This window comes from Marmota monax, unplaced genomic scaffold, assembly GCF_021218885.2.
Source record: "Marmota monax isolate L192 unplaced genomic scaffold, Marmota_monax_Labrador192_F-V1.1 WCK01_AAM20220418_F8-fsc00020, whole genome shotgun sequence".
NCBI lineage: Eukaryota > Metazoa > Chordata > Mammalia > Rodentia > Sciuridae > Marmota > Marmota monax.
Genome location: NW_026692912.1, coordinates 5,124,411 through 5,151,546, shown reverse-complemented (window position 1 = coordinate 5,151,546; position 27,136 = coordinate 5,124,411). Strand labels below are relative to the sequence as shown.

General features: G+C 36.5%; 1 protein-coding gene across 1 annotated transcript in view; it reads left to right on the top strand.

The window, feature by feature from the left end:
• Svep1 (sushi, von Willebrand factor type A, EGF and pentraxin domain containing 1) overlaps positions 1-27,136 on the top strand; it is a 177,261-nt gene that overhangs the window by 31,781 nt on the left and 118,344 nt on the right. Inside the window, exons 4-5 of the mRNA XM_046451540.2 lie at positions 23,992-24,150; positions 25,301-25,480. Of these exons, the coding sequence (XP_046307496.1) occupies positions 23,992-24,150; positions 25,301-25,480 (339 nt within the window). The remainder of the gene's footprint in view (positions 1-23,991; positions 24,151-25,300; positions 25,481-27,136) is intronic.

The following is a 27,136-nucleotide window of genomic DNA, read 5'->3' as shown; positions in this document are numbered from 1 at the left end:
ATTTCTCTTAAATTCTCCTTCCTCCCATGACTCTGATCCCAGCTAGCAGATCCTTGCCTGGTCTGACCATCCGTGTTCACCCAGCAGAATCTCTCTTTTCTTGGCCCTGCTTCCACCCACCCAGCAGGATTTCTCACTTAGGCAGCAAAGGGAGGAGAGATCAACCCAACTGCCTCTGAGTTGGCACAGTGCCTCCTCTTGTTTCTCCCTCCCCTTGAATCTTCCCACACTCTCATCAACAGCTTGGCGCTCTCCCCAACACGCCCTCCCTGACTCCTCCCATCCTAGCCCACCAAATGCAGGCAGAAAATCTCATTTTCTTTGCTGGAAGCTGCCGTCAGCATGTCTGCCTTCCGTGTGGTCCTTAGGCTGAACTGTTTCCTGCCAACAAGCCACCGTCATCAGCCTCAGCCACTGTGTGCCCCAGCCTCCATTCTACAGCTCTAGGATCTTGCATCCCAGGGGATAAGCTGGAGAGGTGGGGGAGTGGGGGGAAGCTCAATTCACAAACCTGCTGCCCCTAGTTACCCAAATAGCTTTGGCTGCCACCAGTAGCGCATTCCAGGCTGAAAGGCACAGCAGTCCATAAAATGTGGGAGGTTGGGTGGGCCTGTCATGAGAGCATCAGTAGAGAGATCAGAGGCCTTCTGCTGCCAGTTGCAGCCAAGAATACCACACATAAAAGGATTAGCTTTTCCATTCTTTCTCTTAACTTAGTAAACCTCAGCTTAACACTTTCTGACATACAAGATCTAAATCAGAGTTGCTCCAATATAAATGTTCATCTTGTCGTCTTCAGTATTTGCTTCCAAGAGAATTTTCCTTTGCTGCCCCTGAAGGAGGACCCTGTCATTATTAGGAATGACTCCATTCTGCTCCTCTGGCCTGCTCACTCTCTGAGTCCTTGCCAGTTTGTCTCAAATTCCAGCAAAGCCTATGGGCTTACCTCCCTGTGATAGGAACCAAAGCAACCCCCTAAATAGGAACAATCATCTCTTGACAGGAACTGAACTACCTCTCAAGAAGTAAAATGATTTCCCATGATCCCCCAAGACTGCATAGAACCAGACCTGAGATAATGATTAGCCAGACCACAGTTAGACCAAGACTGCTTCCTGTACCCTTCCCTAATTCTTCCTTGTGTAATCCTGAAGTTCCCACCAGAACCCCGAGGACAAGGCCTAGATTCTAGTTCCCCTGTCCTTCTCTCTATGGCCAAACTGGACAAATTCCTTTCCTGCTTTACCACCATTCATCTCTTTGATTGGTCTCTCTAGGTGGCAGGTGACCACATCTGGTCTTTTGATACCCCCAGAATCGGGCCTCTGGCCTAGGACTCTGGTAGCAATTAAGAAAAGTGGTTTTGGACCTCCAAGATGTCTACTATCTGTAGTTGCAGGAGGTAGCACCGTTGCTGGCTTCTCTGGCATCCTAGGAGCTAAGAGAAAATAAGTAAATCATATTTTTCCTGTGGCCTGAAATGTTCATTACCAGATTCATCTTTCTGAAAGGCAAAAACCAAATTTAGCTCTAAATCATCCAGTACTGAAAACCTGGAAGCAGGGAGCCTCTTTTAGAATCCATTTAGTCAATGAATGTTGCTGAAGAACATTTTCCATGTCTAACCCCTATGAGGCACTAGTTAGTGATTCCACCATGAGCCCACAGGGATGGTCTCTGCCTTCTTGGAATTTACAATATAACCACATAAATCATTTTGCAATTGCAAACCATGACATGTGCTATCAAATAAAAATGTTTGTGCTATCAAGAACAGGATCCAGGGAAGGCTAAAGGGATTCTAAGCTAAGATCAGAAAGATGAGGAGGCCGAGGCTATTTTATTACTCAATAGGAGGAGGTCAGTTTTCATTCTGAACATTTGGAATGCTAAGCATTTTTCATCATCTTAGAAACAATGTCTTTCAAAAGCACATAGTTTCTTTCTAGAGCCAGCAAGAACCTTAGAGATTATCTGCTTTAAACCCCTCATTCTGCAAGAGGAAATTGGAGCCTCAAGAAAAAAATGAGTTTTTTGCCCAAGATGACATATTCAGCTATCAGCAGAACCCAGGGAGGGACCCAGGGCACTTTGCTCTAAGTCCTATGTTATTTTCAAGATACCACACTACTTATTTTTCCATTTTTGAAAATAATCTCTTATACACATTGTCATTCAGAGACCAACCATAGAACTGTTTTCAAAATTTGTAAAAATATAGAAAGATCTGGTTCACATTCAATCTCTGCTGGTTATAAACCATGTAACTTTAGGTAACTTAATGTCTTCTGTAAAATGGACTTATATCTAAATAGATACATACATAAATACACATATATCTATATGCATATATATCTATGTAGATTGATGTAGATATGAAAAGATTATGTATATAGATTTATATACATATGCATCTACATAAATAATTGTGTGTGTGTTTGCATATGCACATGTGTGTTGGTAAATGGTTGGGTTAACTGAGAGAACTGGCAAAGAAAACTGTTGCTTTCATTTCCGGCTCTATTACTAGTATTATTTTTTTCATCCTTCACCTTTAACAGGCTCTTAGGCAGTCATGGCAATGATGATGATGTCAATGGTGACAAAAGCTATAACTGATAATGATATTTAAAATAGCAAACATTATATGACAATGACTATGTGCAAGACACGTTTCCAAACATTGATATTTGTTAACTCATTTAATCTTCCTAATAACTCTCTGGAGTGTAGTTCTATTTTAGAAATAAGGAGACTGGAAGTTTGAGAGGTTAAGTAACTTATCCAGGGTCATGCAGCTAGAAGAGCTGAAATATGAGCCAGTCTTCTGGCTCCAAGATCTACATCTAGCTGTAGAGAGAGATGCTGAATAAATATACTCACAATTAAAAATACAATTTTGAATTCAAAGCGTTAGTTGGCCCCTAATGAGGTCATCAATATTCGATCATTTTCCATCTGTAGAATAGCAACTTCATATGATTCAATATAGTACTAGGAAGGAAAAGACAGAATGAATTACATAAAATACATATCTTGTCATGCCACACTCCTGCTTAATGCTTTTAAATGATGGCCCATTCATAGAATAAATTCAAGCTCCTTAGCATGACATAGAGGCTTTGTGTGACTTGACCTCTCTTTTACCTTTGAGCTAAAAGCTAGAACTAGTTGCACTTCCTTCCAAATACCATGCCTTTCATTCCTCAGACCTTGATTCAAGATCTGGTTCCTTTTCTCACCACATCTGTCTACTGTCTTTGTTCTTAATTCCTCAAACAAGTCTAACAGGCAATGGCTTCCTGATATGTTTTGTATTCTACTTCCTGCCTTCAGACCCTATAGTAAGTGCTCAAGAAAAATAAAATAAAAACGGATGCAGGCAAGAAGTTGACTTTAATACCAGAATCTTCAATGAAGAGAAACTCATCATTTAAATCTTAGGCAATTCATGGTTTCCATGTCTGCCTTGGGCACCACAGAATCCCTAGCACAAAAACACATGCTAGGACAATTTCTTTTAAATACACTTGATTTAAATGAAAGCAAAATATTTACATTTTTATTAAGCTCTGCCAACAATAAATTAAGTACAGTATACAGTTGATTTACTAGAATAGTCACTTTAAGATGAATGGATCATCAAATTAGTTGTGAATAACCAGCGAGCTCTTGTAAATCCAAGGAGTTGCAGCTGTTCTGGATTTCCCCTGAGGGGATTTGACAGACACAGAGTACAGAGACAACAGGCATCTTGAGGACATTGCTTCTCTGCAGATTGACTTCCTTTCAGTGAGCTAGGAATGAGCAGATTGAAAATTATAGCTGGATAGTGTCCAACGGTGAGGCCCAGATCATTTGAGCCAAAGCTCCAGTTGTATTATTTTTCATCCAAGGAAGTTACACTATAGATATAGAAACACTGAAATATTTATGTGGGAATCTCTTGTTACACACATACACAAATGCACATAAATTCCCACCCCCACCCTTCACGCACACATACTTTTTCCTGTCTAAAGATTATATCATTTCTTTGGAAAGAAGAGAGGAGAAAGAGCTCTAGAAATTCTTGAATGGAAACCAAAACATTTGGCAGTATTGTTCTCTAAGCAGAGCTTAGCTGATTCTCCTCCCAAAAAATATCCCCAATGGTACCAAATAAAGGATTTGTAAGATGTAAGGAATTTGTACAATGTTTTATGCTTGCTTTGCTTTTTATGAGGGCATATTGCCAGCCAGCATGTTGATACTGGTTCTCATCAACTCAAGGAGGAGGATTTCTAACTTGCTGCCTAGAATCAGGGAGTTTACTCTCTTTTCCACCGAGGTAGGTGGGTATTCGACCATGATGATAAATGTTCCTGTCTATCACATTTGTTACAGAAACACACAAAACTGGAACATTGGTGTGAAGCATCACAAACCCCAAAGTCAGCATATTGTGCTGTTTAGATAGACTCAGAAAAGTATAGCCAGTAGCTTAAAATTGTCAAGGTAAGGATTGTGACCAATTTCTCTTTATCATTGTAAGGTCTCATTCTCCTCTTCTTTTCCCTGGCCTCATTATAAGTGACTCTTTCCGGGGACAAAGAAAAACATCAAACATCTACAAATCATGGTCTTCAAACATCTTTACTCATGTAACCTATTCCTCCCTCCAAAAATATTGAAAATTTATGGATCCCTCATTGGTTTTCAAGTGGCCATCTAAAACTTTTCAGTAGAAATTTAAAAGAAGACATTTCTATAATACTGTATTGACATTTTAAAATAAAACTATCATTTTCAAGTGTAGCCACTAAAATCTAAGTATCATACATAATTTGATTTCTTTAAGTATTCATTTGTGAATAAGCACTTTTTAATGCAGAAATTTTGAAACTTCTTATTTTCATAGTTTTATTCCATTTCTACCATACAATTATTTTCTATGCAACATATTTTCATATCCCAAAACCTTCTATTGATCCCAGCATTGTACTTGTCTGCCATATAATCTTTGGATATAAACTAAAATAAATATTTTAATTTTCTATGACAAAAACTACTACTAGATTGAGTTATTATCATAATTGTTATTTTGTATAATTTGTCAAACATTATACATTTTGATACTAATGACACATAAAAATACTATTGCAAATACATCTTTTAATGAGATGGATATTAATTAGTTCATGTACCCGTGGGTTTTTATTATTCATTTTCAGTCAAGAAACTTATGGCACCAATTTGATTTCTTTACTGTTTTTATTGCTATGGATTTTATGCTGAAATCTTCACATAAATATGTAAATAGAATGTGAAAGAGTTAAGTCAGTGTCACTCAATTCTTGGAGTTCCTCCTGTGTTACATGACAAAAACTACACCAGTTATCTGTAATCAGAAAGGTATGGTAAATCATCTGCTAGCTAACAATTTCCTTGGATCCTTTTTAATTTTATTGAAATTGAGGAATTGGAAAACTTTTGACTTGCAAAAGGAATTGATACTCAACTGTTACCATTATTCACTTTCTCAATTTTGGGGACCCCCCCCCCACACACACACATAGAGCTTTACTAAAAGACTTAGTAAAGCGCTCATGAAAGGACTTCTTGTTGGTTTCAGTTACACAAAACAAGTTCTAGAAATCTGTTCTATGACAGTTTCTCTAATTGAGAAAATCTTCTTGGAAGCCTGCCTTGATTAAAAGGTTTCAAGCTATCAAGATTTTGAACCATGCTATAGGTTTCTCATCTTTGGGCAATGCACTTACGATTTAGAAGGGGCAAGAAGTGTGCATTTCTTTTGGGAAAAAAAAAAAAGACATGCTATTAGGAAAAGGCACCATAGACACTTTTTCAAGCCCATCCATCAATTTAGGTATATATGAAGATGGAGGTTCTGGAAACTAAATCTCTTTAAAATGATCCATGGCACATCCACATGCCAAAGTCTTTTCCTACTTATATTCTGTACTTGCAAAACTGGAATCAGTTTTAAGGAATGCAAGGTTTTCCTGATGTCATTCAACTATAAAGAGGCGGAGTTAACCTGCAGACCCAGATCTCTCTGACCCCGGAGTTCTTTCAGTTATTTGCAATCCATCCAAAGCACTCACTGTGCAATCATGATCCATCAAAGAAATGATCCAGAAACATTTTGCTGCTCTTTCCAGGTTACATTTAACATAAACAGTTGCTTCTAAGTCGTAACTTAACATCCCCATTGTTTGTTTCCATGGGGTCTAAGAGGAATTGATTCACTACATTAGAGGATTAGCCAAGTTTCTATGGTAGCCAATGTTAACAATTTAAAAATGAGAGCCCGCACTAGAGGCAATCAGGCTATGATTGTTCAAACGGCAAGTTCTGAGAAATCATGATGTGCCTTGTAGTACGCTGAGCGCTGGTGATGCTGAGATATACATGATTCAGTCCTCATGCCACTGTGAGTCCATAAATAAGTTATTGACAACAGTTGGTGGCACGAGTCTTGGTTCTGACACTCACTGTGTTTATTCCTGGGAAAATTTTTTGATCTCTCTGGACCTTAGTTTCCTTATCTAAAAAAAATAGAGTCAATAATAGTAGGATCATTGGAAAAAAGAAAATAAGATCTTGTGTATTAAATCACCTGCATGCAGTAAGCACTTGATTAACATAGAACCCAGTGGTGGTTCTTAACAGGGAGGGATGCCCCCCACCCCCGCTATCCCCGCTGCCCCCAGGATGTTTAACAATATCTAGAATTGATTTTGGTTGTCACAGCTGGTAAGAGTTACTGGTATCTGGTGGGTAGTAGCCAGGGATGGTGGAGATATCCTATGATACACCATGTAGCCCCAACAAGTTCCAAATGTCAATAGTAAAAAACCCCAATCTATATTAACAGATTAAATTAATGCATTAAAATAACAATCAAAAAACCGCACTGTATCTCTTTTTAAACAGTTTGAGAAGAAACATCAAAGCCATGTGTTTCTACTAGGGCTGAATGAGTGGTGGGGTGTGATCATGGCAGCATCTTTCGCTCCAGCCACCCCAAGCTGCTGTGGCTGCTTCAACACTTCCATACCTGTACATTTTTCTTCCCTTTGCTTAGAATATCCCATGTCTTGTCTCTGTGGTTCTTGTCACTTCTTTTAGATTTATGACAAACTTGTTTCTCCAAAGGAGACTTTACTCTCCTTCCTTCCTCCGTAGATTTCTTATCTAGACATGGTTAGATCTAGATATTTTGGTTCTCTGAAACATCTTCTCTCTACACACTTACTATACAGTATTATAATTTGGGGAAGGTTTTTCTTCTTTAACATTCTGTGGATTCATTTAAAGCAGTATTGTGCCTCTTTTAATTTTTATGTCCTCTGCTGCACAACACCTGGAGTAAGCATTAATAAATTTTTGGTGAATGAACAAATTAAGTGAGTTTATGATCAGATACTAGGATCACAGCATATGGAAACTCTGCTTGGTTCTCAATTTCCTGGGAATTTTCCATCCCTTGTATGGAGAAGCAAAGGTGAACAAGTCTAGTGACCCTGAGAAGCACTGGCTTAGTATCAAAGTAAGCCATCTGGGAGGCCGAGTTCAACAGTAGGAAGTGCCTAATCACACATTTCTCTCTTTCATGTTACCCAGTTACTGAGACTGTTGCCAAATTTACTCCAAAAACCTTATGTGCATGTGTGTGTGTGTGTGTGTGCACGCATGCACACAAGCCTGTGTGTGCTCTTAAAGCTATTTGCATATTTTTATTGATGGTTTGAGGTAGTGTTTTCCAGGGTATGGTAGATTTTTTTTTTTTTTTTTTTACCATTTAAGCAATCATTTAACAAATACACAAGGCCAACCATTATTACAATGATAACATTTGGGGGGTTTCCATTAAAACTTGAAGTTAAAATCTGGTCAAAATATGGAAGCAGTAATATGAAAATAAATCATGAACTGTATAGAACAAGCTATAAGAAAAAAATAGACATTATATTTGATCTACTTAACACTAAAATCATGAGAATTAATTAAGCAAGAATACTCTATGTCCTTATTTGATATTTAAAACAAAAATAAAGTTATTTTATTATTATACGCTATATTATTGTTCACCTGGAAAATCCAAAGGAAACAACTAAAACCCCAGGCATTAATAGAACAGATTTAGAAGATAACAACATAAATAATTTAAAAATCAAAATTTTCTATGAAGAAATATTAGTATTTAAAAATGTTATCAAATTCCATTAATACTAACCGGAAAAAAATATATTTCCTATGAATAATTTGAAAGAGAATTGTATGACACTCATAAGGAGCTGTAAAATTTTATTGAAACTGATATATGAATAAGAATGCCAATTCATGCATTGCCCCTTTCCTGTCATAGTGCTTAATGTACTTTTCATCATATTCTCTTCCCCACTTCCAGGTGTCTATAAAGCAGTGATTAGCTTTCCTCTGAAGTGACAAGATCCACAAATCTCCAAAATGTAGTTGTTCTACCTTGGCTGTTTCTGAATATACCTAGAAATTTTGCTTTTCAGTCTTCTATTACTTAATTTTTTTTCATTATACTTTTTTCTTTCAAGATAATTGTAGAGTCACATGAAGTTTTGAAAAATCATATGAGAAATCCCCTATATCGTTTTCCTGTTTTTTTTTTTTTTTAGTGTTAACATCTTACAAAATTAGTGTGTGCTATCAACACTAAGATGTTGACATTGATCCAGAATTTTTTTTTCCTGGTATCAAGGATTGAACCCAAAGGTGCTTAACCTCTGAGACACATCCTTAGACCTTTATATTTTTTGAAACAGGGTCTCACTAAGTTGTTCCTAGTCTCACTAAATTGCTGAGGCTGGTTATGAACTTGAGATTCTCCTGCCTCAGCCTCCAAAGCCTCTGCCCTGGGCCACTGCACCCAGTGATCTAGAACCCTCTTGCCACCACAGGGATCACCTATGTTGCTCTTTTAGAGCTACAAACACTTTCCTCTGATTCCTCCACCCACTTCCCCCATTCACCTCTTGCAACCACTAATTTGTTCTGTTTCTATAATGTTGTCATTTAAAGGATGCTATATAAATGAAATCATGCAGAATGTAATATTTTGAGATTGACTTTTTAAATTTGGCATAATTCTCTGGAAGTTCTTCCAAGTTGTTACATGTATCAGTTATTCATTTTATTGCTAAGTAGTATTTCATAATATAAACATCTTACATCTTACTTATTTGCATGTTGAAGGACATGTGTGTTGTTTCCAGTTTGGTGCTTTTATGAATAAAGCTACTATAAATATTTGCATACAGGATTTTATTTGAACACAAGTCTTTATGTCACTAGGTTAAATTTCTAATTTGTTGGGTTGTGTTGTGATATCCTATTTTGGTTTTAATTTTCATGTCCCCATTGACCAATGACTTTTAACATTTTTTCATATGCTTATTTGCCATCTGTATATCTTCTTTATTGAACTGTCTGTTCATGTTTTTTGTCCATAGTCTGATTAGTTTCTTTGCTCTTTTAAACTTATGAGAGCTCTTTATATATTATAGATTTTAATCATGTGTCAGATATGTGGTTTGCAAATACTTTCTTTCATTCTGTAGCTTATCTTATTTATTCTCTTAAGATGGTCATTTATAGCCAGGTACAGTGGCTCACATCTGTAATCCCAGTGGTTTGAGAGGCTGAGGCAGGAAGATTGCTAGTTAAAGCCAGCCTCAGAAAAAGCAAGGCACTAAGTAACTCAGTGAGATCCTGTCTCTAAATAAAATACAAAATAGGGCTGGGGATGTGGCTCGGTGGTTGAGTGCCCTTGAGTTCAATCCCTGGTACTCCCGCACTATCACCACCCACACAAGATGGTCATTTATAGAGCAAAAATTTGTTTTTAATTTGATGAAGTACCTTTTTTTTCTTCAATTTTTCCTTCTATGGATTGTGCTTTGGTGTCAGGTCTAAGAACTCTTTACCTAGTCCTGGTTTCTGAAGATTTTTATCCTATGTTTATTTCTACAAGTATTATAGTTTTACATTTATGTTTAAGTCCATGATACTTAAATATCAATTATTTTATAAGATGTGAGACTTAAATCATGTTTAATTTTTGTACCAATTTGGTTAATCAATTTCTCTATACTATTTCTTGAAAAGACTATCATTCCTCCACTGACTTGCTATTATACCTTTGTTGAAAAATCAGTTGGATATATTTGTGCATGTCTATTTCTGAGTTCCCCTTCTGTTCCATTGATCTATCAATACCACAAAGTCTTGGTTGGCGTAGCTGTATAATAAGTCTTGAAACTGGGTGGACTGATTTCTTCTATTTTATTTTTCCTTATTAAAATTATATTAGGTATTCTAGATCTTTTTTCATTATAAATTTAGACTAATAGTCTACATCTACAAAAAATCCTGGTGTAATTCTCATTGGAATTGCTTATATCTGTATACTAGTCTGAGGAGAATTGATATTTTTATTGTTGAAACTTATAGACCATGAGCATTATGTTTGTTTATATCTTTGATTTCTTTTGTCAACATTGTGTAGTTTTTTAAAATGTAAGTTCCATATGTGTTTTGTTACATTTATACCTAAATGTTTCGTTAGTTTTAAGCAATTATAAATAGTAAATGAATTTTGAATTTTAATTTCTACAAGTTCATTGTTAGTGTATAGAAATGCAATTGATCTTGTTTTCCTTATATTCTGTAATCTTGCTTAGGTCACCTATTAGTTCCAGAAGGGTTTTTTTGTTGTTGTTTTTAATAGATCCTTTGGAATTTTCTATAAGGAATCATGTCATTTGCATATAGATAAAATTTTACTTCTAATCTGTATGTCTTTTACTTGATTCTCTTGCTCTATTGTGCTGATAGAACTCCCAGAACTGTGATGAGTAAAGAACTACCTTGTCTTTCATTCTTAAGTACAATGTTAGTTGTATGGTTTTGGAGTTGTTTCTGATCAAGCTGAAGAAAATTCCTATTTGTTTCTGGGTTTTATCGTTAATGTATGATGAATTTTATTTGCTGAACTCTTTATGTATCAATTGACATGATCTTGTGAATTTTCTTCTCTAGACTATTTATGTGATAGATTACATTTAATGATGTCCATGTATTGAACCAGCTTTGCATCCCTGGAATAAATCTCATTTGCTCATGACTTATAATTCATTTCATATACTGTTAAACTTTGTTTGATAATCAAGAATTTTGTGTCTATATTCCTGAGAGATACTAAGCTGAAGGTTTTTTGGTCTTTTATTTTCATTTTTGGTACTTTCTCCATCTCCCTTAGTTATCAAGGTAATACTAGTTTGATAAAATGAACTGAGACATGTTCCCTCCTCTTCCATTTCTTGAAATGGTGCAGAAGTGATGTTAATTCTTTTTGGCAAGTATTTGGTAAGTATTTGTTAAAACTTTCCAGTGAAATATCTGGGCCTTGGACTTTTTTCTTTCTTCTCTTTTTATCTTGGAAGTTTTTAAATTATGAATTTAATTTTCTTTTCTGATCTTTCTCAAGATTCTTGACACTTCAAGAATCAACTCAACTTAGATTATTTATTTGAAGTGTTTCCTTTTCTAAAAAATGCATTTAGTACTATAAATTTTCCTCCTAACCCACTTTATCTGGTACTAACATAACCACTTCCACTTTCTTTTAATGAATGTTTGCATGGTCTATTATTTTGGTTTGAATCTGCCTATATTGTTATATTTGGAGAAAATTTATTATAAATAGCATATAGTTGGACATATTTTAATCCATTCTGCCAATCTATATCTTCTAATTGGTGTATTTTTGCTATTTACATTTAATATAATTATTGATATGTTAGGGTTTAAGCGTTCCATTTAATTTTTTGTTTTCTATCTGTTCTGATTTTTGTCTCTTTGCTTACTTTTTTCTGCCTTCCTGTGGGTGACTTGAATATTTTTCACAATTTCATTTTAATTTATCTTAATTTATTTAATTTCTTGTATCTTTGTTTAGTTTTTTTAATTGATAACTTTAGCTATTACATTATATATATTCTTCACATTCTATTGGTGGTATCATTTTATAGTTCAAGTCAAGCATAGAAATCTTCTCTCTTGGGGCTGGAGACATGGCTTAGTTGGTACAGTGCTTACCTTGCATGCACAGGCCCTAGGTTCAATCCCCAGCACCACAAAAAAATAAAAATAAAAAATTCTTATCTTTCTTTACTCTTTTGCATTTGTAATATAACTGTCTTAAATATTTTGTCTACAAACATATAGAACCTCATCAATGTTATAGTTTTCACACCAACCATCAAACGTAAGAGGAAGCACAGAAGAAGAGGAAAATATATTGTATTTACTCATCATATTACTTACCATGTTTTTCCTTCCTTTTTGATGTTCTGAAGTTCCTTATTTTAAATTTTTTTGTTTGTTTTGTTTTTGTTTAGCGAACCCTCAAACAACTTTTCTAGGGCATATCTGCTAGTGGCAAATTCTCCATTTTTTTTTCATTTGATGGTGTCTTCATTTCCCCTTCTTTCCTGATGGATGATGTCACTAAGTAGATGATTCCATGTGGACAGTTTTTTCTTTCAACACATCATCATTTTCTTCTGGCCACCATCGTTTCTGACGAGAAATTTGCTCTTTCTAATTATTTTCAGCTATAATTGAGGTAGCATTCTTCTCCAGATTTTTTCTTTTTCTTGTGTTTTCAAAAGTCTAAGGGTAGTGTGTCTTGGCAGGGTTTTTTTAGTATTAACTTATTTCGGGGTTCACTAAGCTACTTGAATTTAGGGGCTTATATCTTTTACCAGTATTGGGACAATTCCACTTGCTATTTTTTTCAGGTACTTTTTCAGCTCAACCCTCTTTCTTCTCTCCTTCCTAAACTCTGATGTCATGAATTTAGAACCTATGTTGTATTGTCTTATGTTCCTGAAGCTCTCTTTTGGTTTTGCTTTTTGCCCTTTTCTCCCTATATTTTTCAGATTGGATAACTTCTCTTTTTTTTAAATTTATTTCTTACATACATGACAATAGTGGAATGCATTACACTCATTATTACCCATATACAGCACAATTTTTCGTAACTCTATATATAAAGTATGTTCATGCCAAATTATGCCATCATACATGTACTTTTTTTGCATTACAATTATTAAATACCATATATACCACAATTTTTCATATCTCTGTTTGTATATGAGGTATGTTGGCACCAAATTCAAATCTTCATACATGTATTTTGTATAATGATAACCATTACATTCCACCATCCTTGCTATTCTCCTTCTCCCTCCTTTTCCCTCCCACCCCTCTTCCCTATCTAGAAATAATCTTCTTCCCATACTCTCCCTCCATACCCCACTTTGAGTCAACCCCCTTATATCAGAGAAAACATTCAGCATTTGTTTTGGGGGGATTGGCTAACTTCACTTAGCATAATCTTCTCTAACGCCATCCATTTACCTGCAAATGCCATGATTTTGTTCTTTTTTTAGTGCTGAGTAATATTCTGTTGTGTATAAATGCCACATTTTTTTTTATCCATTCATCCACTGAAGGACATCCAGGTTGACTCCACAGTGTAGCCAATGTGAATTGTGCTGCTATAAACATTGATGTGGATGTGTCCCTGTAGTATGCAGTTTTTAAGTCCTTTGAGTATAGTCTGGGGAGATGGATAGCTGAGTCAAATGGTGGTTCCATTCCCAGATTTCCAAGGAATCTCCATACTGCTTTCCAAATTGGCTGCACCAATTTGCAGTCCCACCAACAATGTATGAGTGTAACTTTTTCACCACATCCTCGCCAACACTTGTTGTTGCTTGTCTTCATAATAGCTGCCATTCTGACTGGAGTGAGATAGTGTCTTAGAGTAGTTTTTATTTGCATTTCTCTGATTGCTAGAGATGATAAGCATTTTTTTTTCATATATTTCTTGATTGATTGTATAACCTCTTCTGAGAAGTGTCTGTTCAGGTCCTTGGCCCACTTATTGATTGGATTATTTAGTTAGTTTTTTTTTTTTTTTTTTTTTTTTTTTTTGGTGCTTAGCTTGTTGAGTTCTTTATGCACCCTAGAGATTAGTGCTCTGTCTGATGTATGAGGGGTAAAATTTGCTCCCAGGATGTAGGCTCTCTGTTCACCTCACAGTTTATTTCTTTTGCTGAGAAAAAACTTTTTAGTTTGCATCCATCCCATTGTTGATTCTTGGTTTTAATTCTTATGCTATAGGTGTCTTATTAAGGAAGTTGGGGTCTAACCCCACGTGATGAAGATTAGCACCTACTTTTTCTTCTATTAGACGCAGAGTCTCTGGTTTAATTCCTATCACTCTTTCAGTTTATTAACTTTCCCCCCATCTCTCCATTCTGCTGCTGCACCCACCCAATGATTATTTTTATTTGATAGTTTATCTATATTCATTTCTCAAATTTCTTTTCTTTATACTCTTCTATTTTTTGTACCCACACCTCGAAATACTTTTTGTCAGATAGTTCTAACATCTCTAGCGTTTCTCTGTTGTCCTCTACTGATGGTTTTTTTCATCCCACTGAGGATCTTTTGGTTCATGTTATGAACTAGTATTTCCAACTAAAACCTGGACATTTCACATTATGTTTGGTAACTCTGAATCACATTTAATCCTTCTGTCTTGGCTGGCTTTCTCGGACACCATTCCAGTAAAGGAAGGGGGTTGCAGAGCACTGCTTTGTTCTTGCCATGTGGAGATAAAAACCAGGCTCCTGATTTTGCCTCTGTTGACACTGGGGTAAGGGTAGCAGGGTCGTTCCTGCTGTAGATGGAAGTTCTTGCTGCCCATCAAGGCTCCTCTTATATCATCCTGGCTGGGAGGGGTATGAGTCCCTTATAATCGCTCCTCATGTGACCTCCGCTAACACCACAGGGACCTCTTTACTACTTGGTATTGGTGAATGTCCTGATTCTCCACTAATCTTCCTTGGTCACCACCCCAGTGAGCAGGGAGAAGGGCCTTTTCTAACTTCTCGTAAATGGTGAAAGTGAGGCTCAATTTTCAACCCTCAACCCTGCAGGCTCCATTGGTGTGAAAAACCCATCTCACTACTTTGCCTTTTCTGTTACCACTCTGGAATATCTGTTGGAGCACCTCACTAGCGCCTTGCAAGAGTGGAAATCTAGGTTCCCCACTTGGCTTCAGCTGGTATGACTATGTTTGGGCCACAGTTTATTCTGTGGTATTTGGCTAGATTAGGGGAGTGGAATGTTGTTGTCTAACATTGCCTTATCCTGCTGGGTTGTTCTTTTCCTCTTGCTTTGAGTAGAGAGAGCATTTTTGTGTGTGGGCGGGGAGGGTTAGGGAGGCTGCTTTGTTTGGGTCTTGCCAATGCTCATTGATGTTTTGGGATTTCTGTCTTCTTCACTCCAGTTGTGAGATATTTGAGAAAAAAAGAAAGCCAAGGAACTTACTATCATGTTGCTTTTTGAATCTCAAGTTATCTATCTGGCCTCTCTTTTTATCTTTACATTTCATTCATTCTGTGTTTATTTTATATATAATGTCCAAGATTTCTAGTTTTACTTATTAGGAGGATTAAGGAAAAGTAGATCTACTCTATATTCCCAGTTACAAATGCTTGTGTGTATTATTTCCTCTCTTTGGAAAGATTTTTACATTTTGGTTTTATCAATCTAACAATTAATGTTCTTTATGTGTTCATTTAATTGGGGACACTTTGTAGAAGTATAATGATGTTAATTTTTTCCTTATCTTAGGCTTGACAATGAGTTTTATTTCTGTTGAAATCAGAGTGAAGTCTGGCATAGTGGTGCACACCTGTAATCCCAGTGGCTGGAGAGGCTGAGGCAGGAGAATCACAAATTCAAAGCCAGCATGAGCACCTTAGCAAGGGCCTATGCAACTTAGTGAGACCCTATCTCAAAAAAAAAAAAAAAAATCAATCAAACAAAGTGAGATGGGGAAAAATAATGATTATGAACCAAGAATAAATGTTTTAGAAATAATTTTGGAAAAAAACAAAATCAGTTAAACAAAAATAATTCATCATGTTAAAGTTATTCTTTGATCATCCTTATATATGGGAATATGTGGGAGTGAGTGACTCATGTCATGTGTTTGAGAATGAAATGTTATTGTCCTCCAAAATCATTCTCAGAAGGCATCCAAAGTGATCTTGTTACACTCCCTAACTTACAACATTGTCATTTTCCCCACTGTTTCTAAGATAAACTCCTAGCTTTTGGATGTGGCTTACCCAGTCTTGATATTTCTGGCACTCACTTACCTCACCCCTCTGTTCTCCAGCCAGTGGGAACCCTCAGGGTTAAGGACATAGCTTAGTGACAGAGCCCTTGCCTAGCATGGACAAAGCCCTGAGTTTGATCCCCAGTACTATCAAAAAAATTTTTTTTCACAGTGAGTTCTCATTTTTTCAAGCCTACCAGGCTGGCAATTTACACCCCATCAAATGTTCATTCCTCTATCTGGAATGCCATCACCCAGCTCCTTCACCGCCCCTCACACCTGTTTGTTGTCTGATCTCACCTTTGGAAGTACATTGACTAACAAAGCTTACTGACCACTCCACCATTTTCTCAAGTCTAGATTATTTCTCTCTCCTGTGTTGTCATAGAACATGGTACTTTCCTGTTTAATTGTCTGTTTAAGACTACAACTGGAATGGAGCACAGATGGAGCTTTGTCTTATTCTTGGTTTTGTCCTCATTATCCTATTACCAGTTGTATCCTTTTCATCTTTACTAAGGGTCATAGAATTCTGGGATACACCCATGATCATCCATGTAGTAGGGATGGAAAAACCAATTCTCCAATTAGTTACATAACTTAGAGATGGTCAGACAGTGTCACAGCCTGTAACCATTTGCAGAATTCTCACTCCTGCACTCTGTCTTTTGTACCACACCCTATTTTAATGGATGAAATGGGAGAAAGTTGGTGACATGGTGAAATTTAATGTGTTGAAAGCTTTGCAGTTTCCAAAGTAAAAGACTTGTGATTTTATTTACACACATACTATTCAGAGAATGCTTCAGATATTTAATGTGAAATATGAAAGGAGAAAAAAACGGATGACTAAAATACCAAGGGGCAGTAGAACAGACCACTCAGGCAAATCAGATCGTTCTGAGTTGGGTCTTATGGAAACTATAGAAAGAAATCATTTAAATCTGTCTATTGATTCTTTCAACTATTTGTTAATTATCTTTTAGGTACTTTGGCAGATCTGATTATTGCACAGTACTTGCATCTAAGTAGTATCTTATTATGAAATAGAGTTAAATTATAAAGAAGCCAGAATGTACATCTTGAGCCAAAAATTATGATTAATCTGGTTCTAAACAACTGAGACTTGAATGAAAATTAAAAATAATGTATATAATAGAAAGGTATAGGTATTCAAAAATGATTACCTTTAGTTCTGGAGATGGTGGGATTTTAACTGGGTTTCATTGATAGGATTTGGGGTTAGAGATGGAGGAGACTATTGTGAAGGATGAGAAGTACAGGCCAGTATGGGGACTGGAAAAAGCTTGTCTAGATGGGAAAGTAGACTACATTTTATGGATATAATGGGATTCAAAGCAAGAAAACATAAGGTGTAAAAATTAGCTCCCATTGGGATTTGATTTCCACACTACAAAGATAGTCTTTAGTTAATTGGCAGTGGTGAGTCATTAAAGACTTTTGAGGGTGATAAAAGCAGTGTGATAAGAATAATAACTGGCACCTGTGGCTAGAAATCACTGACTGTGAAGCAACAGAGAAGAACAGATGCATGTATGAAAGTTAAAAAATCAAGTAAACATAAAATAATAAGGTTCTAAATTAAGGTAGCAAGAATGGAAATGGAGAATAGCAATTGATACAGTCCACATTTCCAAATCCCTCTTATTGATTGAGAGATTGAGGTGAGGGAATGACAACATCAGAGGTAATTATGGCTTGAGATTTTATTCATAACTTACAACTCTTTATAGGATCCAATGGTAAACAAATTAGACAACAAAAATAAGACTCTGCTCAGAATTTTTTTTTTCCTCTCTGGCTGTTAAGGTCACATGTCTTTATGTCGGACCTACACCAATATTTCTTTTATTGAGGACAAATAAACATTCAACAGGTATATATTAGTACAGTTGTAAAGGTTTTCAAGATATTGAAATGCTTAGGTACTGGTTCAGAAATCACTGCTGCTCCAAGTCCCATGAATACCCCTTTACTAAACTGACCCTTTTTGTTGGCCCCCTGACTTATCCCACAATCCAGTACCTATACAGGTAACATGGTAAATAAGTCAGCATGCAAAATGTGTTTTGCTGCTATAGCAACTTTTGTTCTCATTAATCAGCAATTGTGCCATTCTTGGTTGTAATATTTTGAATACTATCCCTGTCATAGTTGGAATTTTCTCCCAGAAATCGCTTTAATTCTTTAAGCAAATAGATTTCTTTGGGGTCTACGTGTGCATGTGTCCCAAGGATGGGTTACCTAATTTCAAGTTGAAATTCTGTTTCACTGAAGTTCACAGGCCTTCACAATGATTAAGTGGTAATTTTTGAAAGTGTTAATGCCAAGTGGTAAAAAGTACAATAAGTCATATTTTCAATCCTAATAATGGGAATGTAAAATAGTTGGACTACGATAACCTCATGAGTTGACAGAGTTAATATTATTTGGCCTAAGAAAAATATTTTATATAAAAGACTTAAGGAAACAAGATGTTTATATGAAGTTTATAAAAAATATTTTTAAAAATGAAATCAACTTAAATGAATAGTTAAGCCAATTTGGTTTAACTATTCTTTTGATAGTTAAGATTTAATAAACTATTATTTTAATAAAAGCTAAACCCAACAAGTTTAGCTTATGGTATATTTCATTCTCCCCTTTATATGAGCTTGAGTTACAAAATAAAGGAAAAATAAGTTCAAAGATGATTTTTAAAAATCTTCAAAAGACTTTCCTAAAAGTGCATGCCCACTAAGTTTTGATTTTAAAAACTCAGGATGATCTAAACTTAGACAATTAAGAATATAGGGGTGGGGTTGTGCCTCAGTGGTAGAGTGCTCACCTAGCATGCATGAGGCACTGGGTTCAATCCTTAGCACCACATAAAAATAAAATATAGGTATTGTGTCCACCTAAAAAACTAAAAAAAAGAATACTTTTCAATATAATAGCCTTCACCTTAATATTCTATACTCAGCTGTCAAGCTATATTTACATGTGAATCTACATGTAAATATGAATGTGTATACATGCATAGACGTATATTAATTCTTAACGTGATTTCTTTGCTGACACACCCACTTTTGTACACAGTCCTTTGAGGATTTTTTTTTTTTTGATAGACTTGTCCTGATCCATCACTAATCTCCTGGCGAGTCTGAGCAGGTGTTTATATTTGCAGCAAGGCATCCTGCCGTCAGGGTACCATTTGTTGTTATGGCACCACACAGGGTTCAAATTTACAATTTTGTCCAAATAGTTTGTATTTCAGCCAAATGAGCTAAACAATTACAGGGAGAGCTGCAGGGTGCTAATACACTCCACACATGTTCTGATGTGCAGATTTCAGTGCAGTTGAAAGTCTCCTCATCTAATTAATTGATGAAAATGGCAAGGATTATGGCAGCCTAATAAAAAGTCCCTATATACATGTGTAGGCCTTTGTCCTGTATTTGTGAAAACACTGGCCCCGCATGGGAGAAACTCATTCTCTTCTAGGGCAATCGATTCCTTTGTTCAAAATCCTAGCACAACTGGTTGTAGGAAATAGATTCCTTCTTCAGATCAAGTTCATGAAGTTGAAAAGAAGCATGACATTGTGGGCCTTCATCTGGGGGCTACATACTCGCCAGGTGCCCAACCTAGATACAGCAGAACCAAGGGCTTTGGAATTGCACAACTCCACAGGCTGCCATGGTCATCTACATGAATAGACACCCTTGAGTTTGTGTAGCACATGACCAAGTGCAGCTCATGCAGCGGCCCTAAGATCATACTCTATAAATAATCATTCATTAGCCTTTAAAGATGAAAGGAATAAAACCTTTTAATATTGATGGGGGGTTTAAAAAATTAATCTTAGATTATATATAAGAAAGAATATTGTAAAGTGAAAGTCCCTGTATAATCCATGTTATTAATATTAACTAAATTAGTCACCTAAGAAGTTGATATTTATTGGGCCAGAGAGACTAGAGAGACTAGAGACTCCTTTGTATTTTACAAATTCCAGAATGACTGGTGTTTGGTCAAAGAATTGCTTGTCAGCTCAAGAAGGACCCAACCTTAGCACAATATAACGTCAGGAATCACTCTTCCAGTAATAGTAGCTGATAGTTGCCAGTGTGTCTCTGAAAAGAGTGAGTACTTATTTTAACAACAAAAAGAGCAATTAAAAATTAAGGTTTGGTACATTTCCAGGAAAGAAACATCTCTTTTAAAAAATATATCATAGCCCTTTCCCAAGACTTGTGAAATTTGTTCAGACCACGGATTTATTTCCTCTTTTCAACTTTTGCTTAGTTTTGGATGAGGAATTTTTCCCCTTGGGAATCAAGGAAGTTGATCACACCTCTCCCACTAGAATTGTGCAATGTCTTTAAATAGTTCCCCCTAAAGTCTGTTTTTCATTATCATTAAGAATTTCACAATACATTTCCAAGTGTACTTTTGGATATTTTTATCCAAAACACTATTCCCCAGTGTTGTAAACTCTTGATTATTCAAAAGGTTTTAGAGGATAATAAAATGTGAAATCATTTCCTTCTCGTGTAATATTAGTTTTTAAAGAAATTGTAAAATCTGTAGCTAGAATCTGAACTACTCATAGGAAAAGTTTCTTTAAGTTATTTTTCAGTGTTATTCTATTTATGGAAACATCAAATATTAGCTTTGGAAAGATCACAGACATCATAATTTCTGTATGTTGTAGGAAGAGAAAATAAAGTCACTTTCCAGTGACCCTGGAGCCTGTTAGTGGAAGAGCCAAGACTGCAACTCAGTTGTCCAGACTCCAAGACTAATGTCCTTTCAATTCACCCTGTTATTACTCCTTTGGACTTTAGTACTCCCTCCCGCCAAACCCACACGCCACCTTCCCACAGAGCTTATGTTCTCTTGCCCTCCCTTGATTGAGTGACCACTGGCTCAGGCAATGGGATGGACAGTGGCTGCAACAAATAATTGGAAGACTCTGAACGTACAAGCACATGTTGCCTACTGAGAGAAAAAGACGGGTGTATGTTACACTCAGAGTGATATGTACCCGAGCAGAGGTAAGGGACATGTGCTCTGGGGACCTGGGAGAGAAGGCAGCACAGTCTGTCTGATGAGAATTAAGAAATAACTGAGAATCTTGAGAGATTATTGGAGGTTCACTTGGAGGCAGGAAAACATATGCAAAGGCAGAAGCTAAATGAAAGGCAGGAAAGGGAGGTAATATTTACCAAGTACCAAAGCACCCATTGGGCCCACCACACCTATGAGAAGTATAATTAGCTCCTTAATGGTTGAGATAATGGAAGGATTTGGGACATTATCCTATCATTTACTGAATGTAAGCATTGTTGCTTTGCTTGTATTATTTCAATGAATACGAAAGACCAACAAGAAATGTGTAAGGCCAGTACTACTACTGTTACACCTGAAGAAACAGAGGCATAGAGAAATTAAATTGTTCAAGTGACTGAAGTTCCCAAGTCCCACAAATGAGGTAGAGTAGAAGAAAGAGACAGCCCCAAACTATGCACTGGCTGATTTGGAATTCACTGGCTCATTGTTGCTGATAGAGAGGGAGGCCTCAGACAGATCTATGATGGGACTGTCCTCGAGATGAAAGAGTGAGGGCCTTCATCAGTTGGTTCAGGGTTTACATAAAAACTTATTTGATTGACATTTGTGGGAAAAAATGTCTAAAATGGATTGAAGGGTAGAGATAAAGGCTAAAGAGCCAGGAAGGAGGATTTTTGTAAACCTGGAAGAGAGATGACAAAATCACACCCAAGATAGGAAGTATGATGGTGGAAGGGGATGCAGGAGATTTTTAGGCAGTTAGATCCAAAGAGCATGATTTTCATTTGGATTCTGAAAGAAATAGAGGAAGGAGGAGGAACCAAGGGGCTCTCCAAGGTCAGGGAACCAATTACCATGAAATGAAATATAGGATTTTGGGACAATAACTTCCTTTTATATATAATTGCATTTACTTTTGGTTTTGCCCAAGTAATACCTATTTGTGGTAACAAAACCATAAATTGTAGATCAGCCAAAATAAACCTGAAAGCCACAGAGGCCTTCCATGAATATGTGCAATGTATCCATGACTTTAAAGATCACTTCCTTTGTGTCTTATTATTTATTTATAAATGACATAGGATCATACAATTCACATGAGTTTTTGAAAAGTACTTTTTTTTTAACACTTAACCACATAATCTGAATGACTTTCCATGTCAAGAATTATATGGCCAGTATTTCCACTGGATGGATGTCACAAGAATTTAACAAACTCCTTCTCTCTGAATATTAGTGTTATTTTCAATGTTGTACAATACAAATTTTATGCATACATTTTTGCTTATTGGGACAAATTCTTTAAAACAAAATGCTATATCAGAGAGAGGTTCATTCAAGGCATTTGGTATCTGCCCTCATAATGTTCCACAGAGGGCTTCGCGTGCATTCAGAGGATAGGGGAGACCCTCTTCTCCCAGGTGCCTGCTACCACTAAGTATTAACATTCTTTTTAAGTTTTGACAAATGAGAAGGTAGCCAGTAATTTTCAATACTGTGAACAAAGTTAAGCTGTTTGTCTCATGGTCATTTATATTGTTTCTTTAAGAAATTTTCACTTCTTGTTCTTTGTCAATTTTTCTGTTGGAGTATTTGTGTTTTTCTTTTGTATTAGGAAAAGTTCTTTACATATTTTCATTTTACATATTTCTCCTTATTTGTTTGCTTAATCAAGATATTTCCATTTTCTCCTCTTTACAAAGGATATACTAATACTAAGGAAATTCATATATTAATAATAATAAATTTTAATAGCAGATATTAATATAGAGAGATTAAGTGAGATAATGTATATAAAATACCTCCACATATGTTCACATTCCTTGTGCTATTGGTGTTTTAGGAGTCAAATACATCCTAGGCCTAGGCTGCATCTAACTGGCTTTACCAAGCACTGCAAGTCCCTCTATTTATTGTTACATTTCTTAATTTTGAGTTATTTTACAAATGCATAACTTCAGAGGGATGAAGTTACAAGTTCAAAGCCACATTGTCAGTGCAGAAGGAAGACTGAAACAAGATCAATTAGATTTCTCTATTAACCCCCCACCCCCACCTTTAGTGAGCCTGGGAAAGACTGAGTCTTTAATTCTCTTTTCTTCAAAGGGCCTATTTCCCATTAGTTAGATTATTTCCCTCAAGCCCTTCACTTTCTTCTCAACCTTTGTCAAATGCTTTGAACAGAAACAATGGGCTATGTTCTCTCTGCATCTCTACGGGGAATCTCCTCAGCTCAGAAGGGGATAGGTCTCGGTGGTAGAGAGAGAGCTGTACAGGATTGAGAAAGATGAATATGGAGGAGACCATGTTTACCAACATTTTAAAAATAGTTTGAAGGTCATTGGTTCTTTCTAGTCCCTTAACATTTGTTGCTATTTTGAATTTTCCCACAAATCATCCCAAACATCATGCTGAGTTATGTTGTGATTGACACTAATTTGGGGACAAAAGAAGCCTTTAAAACCTGCATACAACAAATTACATGGCTCTTTTTTTTTAAAAAAAAAAAAAGAATGTTGGTTTCTTTCCTTGCTTAAATTATATTATATCATTATTCCTATGAAAAGCTATTGCTTAGCTTTTTCCTCACCTACTTAGTTTCAAACATTTTGTGAACTCTCGATTGATGAACCACATCAAATGGACTTCTCTGGCCTCCTGTCTGCCCACAGCTTGTCCACCAGGGACATACAAACCCGAAGGTTCTCCAGGAGGAATCAGTACGTGCATTCCGTGTCCTGATGAAAATCACACCTCTCCACCTGGAAGCACAGCCCCTGAAGACTGTGTCTGCCGAGAGGGGTACCGGGCATCTGGCCAGACCTGTGAAGGTAAGCATCCCCCCCGCAAATAGGAAATACAAAAGCTGCTCTCTGTGATAGAAAAATAGTAGTGTTTGCATCCAGTTTTAGTTTAATTTTTTAATATTCTCTCTCTAATTACATTTGAGAGACTTATTTGCTTTTATTTTGTAGCACTTATCACTGAACACATGTATATCTTGTTCCCAAGAAGAGGATCTGAGACCCTAGCAGTAATGTAATTTTGAAAGTAGAAAGACTTAGTACCTAGAAAAAATTCAAAATATATCCAGAAGAGAAATGCTATGATTTTTAAAACAATTTGAATAACAAATGAGCTCATCTTGGCCCTGGTGATAGTTGAATTCATTTAGAAACATATTTTCACAAGTAAGGTGACTCAGTATCATTCATGTCAAAATTAAAAATATTTTAACAGCCTATATCTTGTACAAGAAGCTGTGGCTCTTGGGGTTTGTAGCAAATATACTTTGCTAGCCTTATTCGCTCTTTATTTCATGCCTCCTTAATTAAAAGGGAAAATATCTAATGACATGTGAAGGTGAAGGTCAAGAACTAGGGGTTGGTGGTATAGCTTGTTCTTAGCATGGGTGAGATCCTGAGTTCGGTCTCCAAAACTGGAAAAAGAAAAAAAGGAAAAAAGAAAGAAAGAAATGCTTAGAAAATTTCATATCCAGGTACATATCAAAATTTTTTTTTTCATTTTTGGTACCAGGGATTGAGCCCAGGTGTGCTTAACCACTGAGCCACATCCCCAGACCTTTTGTAGTTTTTATTTCGAAACAGTCTCACTAAATTGCTTAGGACCTCACCAAGTTGCTGAGGCTGGCTTTGAACTTGTAATTCTCCTGCCTCAGCCTCCTGAGCCACTGAGATTATAGGTATGCACCACCATACCCAGCCAAAATAAAAAAAAAAAATTAAAACTTAGAAAATTTTTTAGTCTCTATTTAAAATTTATTCTGAAGTAAATACCTAATAGGAGTTAAATGTAGTGGTTCTTCTTCCAAATACGCATTTAGAAATTCAAATGCAGTAAATGAGAAAGCTGTGGGAATTTGAAATATCTGTATAACATGCCCCCTTAAACAAACAGAAAAGAATGTTCCCTAGACAAAGAATGACTTTGATTTTTTAATTTTATTTCTATAAATGTCAGTTGTCCACTGTCCTGCTCTGAGGCCTCCTGAAAATGGTTATTTTATCCAAAACACTTGCAACAACCACTTCAATGCAGCCTGTGGGGTCCGATGTCACCCTGGATTTGACCTCGTGGGAAGCAGCATCTTCTTGTGTCTGCCCAGTGGTTTGTGGTCCGGTTCAGAAAGCTCTTGCAGAGGTAAGCAAACTGCCAATTCACATTGTTTATTGATTGTCTTACTTGATTTACTTGATTTAAACTCTAATAGACCAGTCAGTTCTTTGTTTCTTTTTTTTTTTTTTTTTACTTCATAGACCACAAACCACAGAAAGGAGAAAAAATATAGGAAGCTTGAAGTCAGAAGTGTTAAGTTCAATTGACCATGTCATCTTAAAATATGACCTTTATATGCTTTTGGTGAATAAGCAAAAGAGCTTTCTGGGAGGCAAATAGACAGGTTATCCAAACCCCAGATCTCAAGCGGCTAAGACAGGGTACCAGGAACAACAAGACAAGGTGCCAGATTTGGGGATAGGCAGAGTAGGGGCTGGATGCCAGTCATGATTATGGACTTGGAGAACATCACTGTCCTGCAGCGGGAGCATTTAGTCAACTTACATATCTCCAGCCTTCACTTGGGGCAGACAACATGTGATAGAAAATGGGGAATTTGCTATGGTGAGCCCTCAAGGAGTAGAAAAGGGACAGTTTCAGGGGTGGGACCCGAGATTCCCATATCAAATATGGAGAACAAGAGAATAGCACCGCAATTCACCTCCACTTGCCACTGTTTACCTACTTCTTAAAAACAGTCCTACAGCCAACTTCCTGTGATTTCACAGGTAGAGTGGGAAGGAAAGACTCCCTAAGAAAAGGTAAGAGAGACACAGACCAAAGACTTGGGGGCCACCAGAATCTCCACCCATGAAGCTTCTAAATGCAGTATACATAATTAGGGACCTAGGTATATATTTAAAACATTGTTTTGGTCTTCTAAGGTTCAAATGTAGCTGGATATCTGGGCCAGTTAGTTTGTCCATCGCTCAACCTGGCAAACTTACCCCTACCATATCCCATGGTCATTCTTTGGCCCAGAGGATTAGGTTCCTCCAAGACCCCACAAATCATGCAGATCACTGGGTAAGGAATTCTGTCTTCTGGGATTCTCTTGACCCACATACATGAGGAAGCCCACCTATTCACTAATCAATATCACTTGAAAGTCCAGGAGATATCCATTATTGATATTGCTCAGCTACCAATATGGGACCCACCGTTAATGTCAATTGCCTAAGTCAGGCCCTACAGACCCTTTCTCTAGTCCTACAAAGAGTAGAGAAATCTAGAGACTCTGAAGACTGAACAAAGATGACCTGACAGAAGGCAGGGGAATGGAACCACTGTGATTGAAAGGCAATTACATTGCTGAAATCAGACCAAAGTTCCAAAAGATGACAGAAATCCAAGTGCAAAAAGACACAATAAATGAATATACTTAAAAGCCAAATTAACAGATTAAAAAAAACAACAACAACAACTCTAGAAATTCATCTGAGAGTAGAGCAAAACTTTAAGGATAATAGAATTTTGAAAGAATAAAGTGATAACAAGAATTGTCACAGGAAGGAGCCTCTTCTTACGTTAGGAATCCAGAAAGAGAATGGAATAGAGAAGAAGCACTAATAGAAGATCAAACATTATGCCCAAGCTGAAATTTTGAAAATAAATATGAACAACCAAAATCTTTCATATTCAGTTTAAAATCACTTAGCGAGTGATGGGGGAAACAATTAAAAACAGATCCATGTCTGGAAATAGTCTTAGTGAAATTTTTGGATGCCCTAGAAAAATAGA